The 9,395-nt window shown below is 49.0% G+C and overlaps 1 protein-coding gene across 1 annotated transcript; it reads left to right on the plus strand.

Moving 5' to 3' along the window:
• The first annotated feature begins 320 nt into the window (after positions 1 to 320).
• Positions 321 to 7,784, plus strand: CALHM2 (calcium homeostasis modulator family member 2). The gene is made up of 3 exons (XM_036736124.1): positions 321 to 633; positions 3,608 to 4,185; positions 6,760 to 7,784. The coding sequence occupies exons 2-3, from the start codon at positions 3,631 to 3,633 to the stop codon at positions 7,174 to 7,176; spliced, it is 972 nt and encodes a 323-aa protein (XP_036592019.1). The 5' UTR covers positions 321 to 633; positions 3,608 to 3,630; the 3' UTR covers positions 7,177 to 7,784.
• Positions 7,785 to 9,395: the final 1,611 nt, after the last annotated feature.

Here is a 9,395-nt window from a genome sequence, read left to right on the forward strand (position 1 = left end):
CCTGGGGCTCAGCCTGGGGGCCGGGGTCCCCGACCTCAGCTCCTCTACCCCATCCCGAAGCCGGAATGTCTGAGCCGCTGAGAGCGGACAAGCCGGCTCTCAGAGAGCGGGACTGGATTAGCCCAGCATGGCTCAAGCTTGCTGGGCCGGGAGGGCGGAGCTGCAAAGCAGACCCGGGAGGGACAGAGAACCGGGCGTCTCCTCCCCACTCCCCCGCCCCGCCGCTCCCCGGCTCCCCCCTTCTTCCCCTCCCCTGCGGATGCTGGGGGAAGCTGTTTTTCCACTCTCACGAACACGCGCTTTTCCATTCTTTATTTATTTCTTTTTGGGTTTAAACTTTCTCTAAGCCTCGCCGCCACTTCCCCCAAAGCTGCTGCCCCCTTTCATCTCCCGCTGGGCCTCTGCGATCTTCCCCCTCTAGTCTGACCCTACAGGAAGCCCCAGCCCCAACCCAGCAAATCAAAACCCCCAAACGGAGCCTGCAAGGAGGCAAAGGAAGCGACCGCTGAGCGCGGGCAGGCGGCCGCCGGGCGTGGTGGCTGCTGCCTGTGCCCGCTGCCCAGTCTGCGCCCTGCCCGGTGGGGGCTGCCCCCAGTCCTCGTACCCGACACGGTTCCGGAGCCCAGATCCCAGGTGAGTGATCGAGCCCATCCAGCGCGGGCGGGGGAGAACTGATGACAACTTTGGCAACACTGTGTCACTGGCGGCCAGAAGGGGATAAAGCGGGTGAAGAGCGGGCCTGCCTAGACATCTGCTCCCAAAGCGTGGAGAAAAGGCCCCCGCCCCACAAAAGACACTTCTTGACCACAGAGAGAACCCCCTCCCCACTTGAGGAGATGCATTTGACCCCTGTCCCCATTCCTCAATGCTGGTGAGGTCTGGGCTCTGAAGAGCCAGCCTTAGCCCTGGGCATCCGTACCTCACACTGCCCTTCCCTGGGCAGTTGTGTGGATCCTCGGAATCTATCTCTCGGCCAACTTCTGTTGGTCATCTGGTCTTCCGTCCTCACTCTCTCTGGGTGGTGTTTGTGAAACTGAGCCTCTCCAGAGATAACACTAGAGGCTCTGCCAGCGTGGAAAGGAAAGAGGACCCAAATGGGGACTGGGGGAAGGGGAATAGGGGTTAACTGGTGCCGGTGGCGCATTATCCCCAGTCCTTCCCACAAAGAACTGCATACTACTTTTCGGAGAGTTGGCCTCTGAAGTCCAGGATCTTGTCTTTACACTCTCCCTTGTTTGTGACGCTGGACTGTCACAAACTGGGGAGGGGGGTGGAGAGGAAGAAGGGGGAGGTGGGGGCCGTGTAAGGGAGTGCCAAAGAAGCCCACTAAAGGAAGCACGAAATCCAGGCTTAAGACTCAAGTTTATCAGGACAGGGCCTGGTTTTGCTTGTACAGGATTGTCCAGACTTCTGAGTAAGGCTCTCTTGGATGAACAGAGGGAGGAGGACCTCGAAGAGTTACCAGGAAAGGGGCTGGGAATCAAAAGAGGGAAATTGGAACTGCATCTTTTTTAAAAATTCTTGACACAAAAATTAAAGGTGGAGGCCCGGTGGAGCCCAGAAGTGGTGAGTGTGTTTTGTGTGGATGTGTGGGTGGGTGCTTTGTACCCACAGCACTGGCTCCTCTCAGGCCATGGCTCCGCTAGGCACTGCTGTCTTCTAGGAACTCCCTATCTGTCCTTAAATAGTCCTGGAAGCATTACAAAAGATGAGGAAGAGGGTCTTCCTTCCTCCCACAGCAGGGAAAAGGGGGAAGAAGTCACTAACACTTACATAGCAGCTTCAAGAGTTCCTGTTGCCTGAGCCTAAAACATAAGCTGAGCCCAATGTATTGATTTGTTGGACTATATATATTTGCTCCAAACACAGATATCTATGGAGGAATAGGTTAATGGGTAACAATAGATATGACTCCCAAAAAGATCATCAATAAAACATTTTTAAGTGCAAAGAATAAAACAAAACGAAGGGTTAAAAGGGACATAAATAGAGCAATTTTGGTGCTACCTTGTTAAATGTAATAAATATATATATGCATATTTTAAATAAATAAAATAAAAATAAACTCCAAGTAACAAAGATTTGTAAAATTTTATACAAGTTTACAGTTTCTTATGCAATCTGTTGTCTTTTCTTATTCTTTGTGTATTGAGATATTCGTTTGTTGATCATCGTCATGTTTACACACACACACAAATTAAAGACAGAGGAGTCCCCAGGGAATAGGACTCAGAAGAGGGTAGAGACCCCTTGCTGAGGCCTCCCGCAGTCTCCTTTAAATAGAGGACACAGCTTCTCAAAGTCTCACTTTATTCCCTCACTCACCCCAATTTCTGGGCCATCACCTTACAGACAGGGTTCTGAGAAGTAAAGCATTGGGCCAGAGCTGAGTAGAATATAGATAGGCAGGTACCCAAACTCTGCTCCCGACTTCCCCTTTGCCTCAAGCCTGGAGGCCATTGTTTTCTGCATCTATGGGGTAGAGATGGGGCCTAGTTCTGGATGGGGTGGGGGAAGGCAGACAGTGGTTAAGGCCCCAGGAAGGGCTTTGCAGAGAGAGCATCCCAGGAGTGGAGGCCGAAGCAGCCACCTGACAGTTCAATGCTGCTGATTTTGCTCAAAACAGAACTGAAAACCTTGTTAGCTCTGCCCAGCTCTCAATTATCATAAGAAGACAGAACCTTAGAGACTAGCTAGTCTGGCCTCCTTCATTTTACAGTTCCTTCGAAATACCTTTCTCTCTTCCTCTCAGGAATTCTACACAACATAGCATATTGGAAAAAAAAATGATGGATTCAGACTCTGGTTTTGCCACAGGCAGAATAGATAACTTGGAAAGTAAGGCGAGAGGGGACTGAGAAATCCACTATTCTTAAAATAGTGTGTTTTGGAGGCAGCTAGGTGGCACAGTGAATAGAGCACCAATCCTGGAGTCAGGAGGACCTGAGTTCAAATCTGACCTCAGACATTTGCCACTTACTAGCTGTGTGACCTTGGGCAAGTCACTTAACCCCAATTGCCTTGCCTTCCCCCCAAATAAATAAATAAATGGTGTGTTTTCCAACCTGGTCAGTCTATAAAGAAAGGCAAAAACTGGTCTTGCCCTCAAGGAGCTCCCAATCTAATGACCTCCCAGAGGAGTGAGAAGGCAGGCTCTCTAGACCAATACGGCCTTTGATTCTGCTTAATTTTGGATGATCCTTCATCTCTCTAAGCTTCAGTTTCCTCACTGCTAAAATGAGGCTAATAACACCTATCCCTACCAGCCTCTCAGGGTCACTGTGAAAATAGGACAGTGCTTTTTTTAAATCTGTGTAAATGAGATACTGTTATTTTCTTCCTTTTCGTACAACCCTGAGAAGTAGGAATGGATAAGTATTATCTTCTTCTCCCGTTTCACAGATGATGGTACCATGGCCTGTAAAGCGGAAGCGATCTGCCCAGAATCACACATTCTGTGAAAGGATACAGAACATATCTCGACTCTTACTTTGAGGTTCTTCCTATTAGAGCACACATCCCCTGGTCAACCTTGTCCCTTTTCCCCAGTAATCACCAGGACTCTGATACCTGAATTCACTCAGGCCCCCTCTCTTTATTTCTGCAGATTGAACATCTTGGTTCATCACCATGTCAGCCCTGATCGTGGAGAATTTCCGCTTCCTGTCACTCTTTTTCAAGAGCAAGGATGTGATGATCTTCAATGGGCTGGTGGCCCTGGGCACAGTGGGGAGCCAGGAGCTGTTCTCCGTGGTGGCCTTTCATTGCCCCTGCTCCCCAGCCAGAAACTACATTTATGGGCTGACAGCCATTGGGGTCCCTGCCTTGGCTCTCTTCCTAATTGGCGTGATCCTCAACACTCACACCTGGAACCTGGTAGCTGAGTGTCAGCTACGCCGGGCCAAGAACTGCTCAGCTGCCCCCAATTTCCTTCTCTTGAGCTCCATCCTGGGTCGTGCGGCTGTGGCTCCAGTCACCTGGTCTGTCCTTTCGCTGCTCAGAGGAGAGGCCTATGTCTGTGCCCTCAGTGAGTTTGTGGACCCCTCCTCACTGACAGATGAGAGTGGAGGTTTTCCCCAGGAACATGCAGTTGAGGTCCTGGCTAAGTTCCCCTGTGGAGAGGCCCCAGCAAATCTGTCGCGCTTCCAGGAGGAGGTGAGCCGAAGACTAAAGTATGAGTCCCAGGTAAGTCAGGTTTTTATAGAAGGTGGAGATGGGCTTATCTGTAGGCTAATACTCCCCAATATTCTCTCCCACGCCCTTCAGGAGCTGGGATGCTGTGCTAGAAGGTATAATAGGTGCTGATGACAGAATCAAAACCTTTATTCATAGGAGCAAAGGTTTAGAGCTAGAATGGACCTTAAGGGCCATTGAGTCCACCCCCCTCTCTTTACTGAGGAAGTCCTTTATTGATGTGACCCTCACCCAGGGTCACATAGGTAGCAAGTATCTAAGATCTAAGGTAGCATTTAAACCCGGGGCTCCAATTTATTAATTTTCCTAACTGGGAGCTCTGAACTATGGTGATTGTATTAACAACTTTTCTCATATAAACTCCATGAAATAAAGAGACCCTGTAGATCTGATCATTATATCGCCCCTACGTGAAAAAAAAATCAAACCAGTTGTTTTTAATAGGGTATAGCTAATTAAATTTCCAGAGAGAAAGGAGGGGAGGAAAAGATCACACACTAAACCACTCCTCCCCCCCCACCCCAGCTCGAGGTAGGCAAGGAAAAATCCTACAAAGACTTCAGTTTTGCTCCTGTTGGGTGGAGAGGAGGGAACGGAAAGGATCTAGTACCAACCTGTCAACTTTACCCTCCAGAGTAAGAACCCTCAGTATTAGAAGTAGGTAATGCTCAGTGCTAATAAAGCCATATTCATGGTTCCAGTTCCCAATAATTTTGAAGAGCAGGGAAAATTGCTATTCTTCAGTCACATATTGATACTTTGACTCAACCGCAGACTGACCCTGGACATAGTCTGGCTCCTTTAAAAAAAAATTGAACCTGTGATTTTATTGGCATAGGGAATTCTCTCCATCAAATCATTCTTCAATTTAGAAATGTTCTTGGTGGGGTGGGGGTTGCAGCTAGAGATAAAATGACTTGCCCAGGGTCACTTGAACACTTGCCCAGTATCTCTGAGTCAGGACTTAAATCCAGGTCTTTCCAGACTCCAAGGTCTGCTCTCTGATTTCCACTCCTTGATTCCTCTTCACAGTCGGATTTCTAACCCTATCTATGGACTGACCTCTGACTGGGGCCCAGATGGACACTTAACCTGAGCCATAGACTGAATGGTAACCCTGGTGAGGCACCAAGCAGATGATCACTTGTTAGTGTGTTAGTGTTAGGAGTATGGCCAGCCTAAAGCAGCCTATCCCCTGCTGGACACATAGCTTGGTTAATGTTGTGTTTCAAGTGTGATTATCTGATGATATATCAGGCCCAGCTCCAGTGGTTACAAGCTGAGTTGCAAGCAGGGTTGAATTGGCAAAGTAAAAGAACATGAATCTTGTTGCATTCTTCCCATATCCCTTCCTTTCTCCTCTGGATGGCTCTTTATAAGACCTTTTTGTCCAACAATATAAAGAGCCACCTCATAAGGTAATGGAGATGTTCAAAAAGGTTGGATGATCACAGGTAATCAGAGATCTCTATGGGGGATTCCTGCATTGTGAAATAAACTGGGATTTAGTCGTTTTGCAGTCACGTCTGACTCTTCGTAACCCCTTTTGGGGTTTTCTTGGCAAAGATACTGCAGTCGTTTGCCATTTCCTTCTCTAGTTCACTTTACAGATGAGGAAACTGAGGCAAACAGGGTTAAGTGTCTTGCCCAGGGTCACGCAGCTAATACGTGTCTGAGACTGGATTTGAACTCAGGAAGATGAGTCTTCCTGGCTCCAAGCCTGGCACCCAGCACTCTATCCTTCGGGCTAAAGAACCTCTAAAGGCATTTTCTGGTAATGAGTTGATGAGAGAAGAAACAGGAGCATTACTAGATAGGAAAAAGGCAAACAAGGAGTGGGAAGCAAAGAATTGTCACTTAAAGGTCTTGAAAAGGCACTGGCTGAAGTGGAGATGTGGCACAGTGTGGCAGATGAGTGCTGGCCTTGGAATCAGGATCAACCACAGACATTTATTAAGCACTTACTACAAGCCAGACACTTGGGCTAAACGCTGAAAGACCAGAGTTCAAATCCTTCTCCCATTACTTACTAACTGGGTGATCCTACATAAAGTCACTTAACCTCTAGACATCAATTTCATCATCTGTGGGATGAGATCACCTCTGAGGTCCTTTTCAGCTGTATGATGTATGATGAAGAGAACAGCCAAAAACAGACAGGCAGACGCAAGGCGAGGGGACAGAAAGGACGACGTGTTCCACAGGCACTCGCAGATATGGAGAGATTAGAAGAGGCAGAGACTGAGTAGGAGACAGACCGAGAAGGCAGAAAGGGATTGGCATGATGCTTTACAATGGTGAGGGGCCTGAGAATGGTTGCTTCCACAGAAGATCAAAGAGACCCAGAGAAGACAAGTGACTTTGTTGTCATGCCACTTATTATTGTCAGGCCAGTACTAGGATCCCCATCTCCCAGTCAAGGGTTATTTTTGCTGAACCTCTATTCCTGGTCTCCCCTTCCTTTTTCCCTCTCAGGTCCTTGTTCAGGTGGGAAGGAGGGTTGGCAGCTCTTTTTTGAGACAAGGGAAAACTCCACCTCACACCTGCCTACTCTCTCTGACCCAGCTCTTTGGGTGGCTGCTGATCGGCGTGGTGGCTGTCCTCGTCTTCCTCACCAAGTGCCTAAAGCATTGCTGCTCACCGCTGGGCTACCGCCAGGAGGCGTACTGGGCTCAGTACCGGGCCAATGAGTCCCAGTTGTTCCAGAGGACGGCAGAAGTACACTCCCGGGTGCTGGCCGCCAACAACGTGCGCCGTTTCTTCGGCTTTGTGGCCCTGGACAAAGAGGACAAGGAGCTGGTTCAAGAGTTTGTCGTGGAGGGGACCCAGCCGAGGCCCCAGTGGAACGCTATCACCGGTGTCTACCTGTACCGTGAGAACCAGGGCTTCCCACTCTACAGTCGACTACACAAGTGGGCTCAGGGGGTAGTGGGGAATGGGACCGGGCCAGACAATCTGGAGATGGCTTTCCTGGCTTCCTAGTATTGCAGACATCCTCACCATCCCATGCCTGTTTAAAAACACACAGTGGTGACTCGTATAATCCAGGGTCCATGTTCCAGAGCTGTCCCACCCCCAAACCCCACTTGGCTGCTTCTAACCATTGCTACCTACCTGCTCATGTTTGGATGGGCACAGCGGTGCCCCATAGTCCCGCACCCAAACCCAGGAGTTAGCAGATACTCGGCTGATTTGGGGTGGATCAGAGGAAACTACTTTTACTAGCATCACCAACAGGCCATCGAAAAAGGCTGGAGGGTGGTAGTGAGGACAGCACATGAAAGCGGCCTGGGTTTGGGGAAAACCTGCTGGGCAGCTCGGTGGTGCTGAGAAGGGCACCCCAGCCTGCGGGATCAGCAGCTTTACAAGATGTTTAGTCTTACTTGTGCTAACTTCTGAACTCTGGGACACCAGAAACTAAGTCCCTCCCATGCCTTGCCAATGGGCTCCTTTCAAGAACAGAGTTGAGTGCAGTTAACTTGTGTCTAACTGCATGTGGGTTGGGAACAACCATTTGTGGAAAGGGAAGGCTCAAAGACCTGGGGGACCACTAGTGAGCGGTTCTCCTAGGACTCCCATTGGCCTTGTTTTCTATTTTTAAACATTTTTGATAAAAACTTTGCTACATCAACTAGTTGCGTGTGAGTCTATCTCCTGCTGCTCCGGACACAATAGATCCCAAATCCTAAAGTTGGTAGAAGATAGGCCCCTGGGAGAAATCATAGAATTTTACAACTGCAAGGGGCAGTAGCACTCATCAAATTCAACCCCTTTCTTTTGTATAAAAGGAAACCAAAACCCAGGAAGAGGAAACAGTTTATGTAACCACAAAGTGTAGGTCTCCGGTCCCCTGACTGCCAGACTGGGGCTTGATGCCATCCATAACGCCCTTGAAATACCTGGGGTAACAACACGCCCCTAGACTTAACTCCAGACCCTGCCTATCTCTCTCCCAAGGCCCGCAGACTCTTTATTGTAGACACCCAACTGTGCTCTCCAGGACCCGAAGCTCCTAAAACCAAAACACCCCTCACTGCTGGAGAGGAAGGGTTGAGGCTTTCTCCACATTTTTCCCTTCATTTTGGGCTCTGGAAATGGCTCCTCCCTTTTCTCCCAGTCCTGCCAAATGCAGAGTATGACTGATACACTCTTTTCAATTATGTATGTTACAGAAAACTGCTTTCCTGTTCACATGGTATTTCAGGCTCAGCCAGAACCAACTTCTGTTTTCCCCAAGGCCAGAACAAGAAACCAACTTCCAAAGCAGCAGAAAGGCGCCGTGTAACCTTTAGGATGCACTTCTTTGAATGTCTGGAGGCTAAGCAAGGGAAGGTGGTTACTTATTCAGTTCCTTTTAAGTGTTCTAGGGACACCTGTAGGCATGCAGCAAGGACACGAATGACAAGTCTCAATGTTGCCCTTCATCAAAGGGACATGGGTACTGTTGAGGAACGCAGCCCTCTCTGTCCTTTCTCCCCGAGGAGCTGCTTCGCTTGCTCCTCTCTTCACAAGACCCCCAGAAGAGGAAGACTGCAAGGCAGTTGATTCCCCAAATCAGAGCATAGGCTTGGAACCCCGGGCTCCCCAGTGCTGTGGCGCTCTCCTCCCCCTGCCCTAGCAGATTTCAGGCATGTTCTGCAACGAGGCATGACTAGGCAAATGGACCATGGGTCCACGAGGATCTCTGGGATCTGGTAGGAGTGCTAAAAGAAGTCATGGCCTAGCAACTTCTGATTTTCCTTACACCCTTCAGATGAGCTCACAGATGTGCTTACATGAGAGCCTGATCATGAGACTGCCAATTCAGCCCCCCACCGTGACCCCTTCCCAAGGAACAATAAATTCTTCACAAAGCACTTTCTTTAAGACAACCCCAGTGAAAGTCAGCATGAGTATTCTCTTTCCCACTTGACAGATGAGTGAACAAGTTCATTTAAACTCAGACTCTAACCCCAGTGAGCCCTCTTGACCTTAGGCCACCTTTCCAAGGAAGGTCGTACAGACTGGACAGGGTGGGGGTGCACAAATCATATGCCACAGATCAGGCAGGTTTCTTGGGAGTCTGTCAGTCAGAGAATGACTGTGAAACAAACAATGGGCAGAGAAAGTGCCCTCCAGCATTACTGGGAAGAGACACGGAGGAAACAAGCTGGTTTGTTTTTTTAAAGAGATCTCTTATGTTCACTTAAAAAATGTTTTTT

The sequence above is a fragment of the Trichosurus vulpecula genome, chromosome 8 (genome assembly GCF_011100635.1).
Source record: "Trichosurus vulpecula isolate mTriVul1 chromosome 8, mTriVul1.pri, whole genome shotgun sequence".
Lineage (NCBI taxonomy): Eukaryota > Metazoa > Chordata > Mammalia > Diprotodontia > Phalangeridae > Trichosurus > Trichosurus vulpecula.

Bases quoted from the DNA above. Each gene is read 5' to 3' on its own strand.
- CALHM2 (XM_036736124.1), top strand. From the start codon at position 3,631: ATGTCAGCCCTGATCGTGGAGAATTTCCGCTTCCTGTCACTCTTTTTC. The intron at 4,186-6,759 runs GTAAGTCAGGTT...TCTCTGACCCAG, and splicing joins GACTAAAGTATGAGTCCCAG to CTCTTTGGGTGGCTGCTGAT.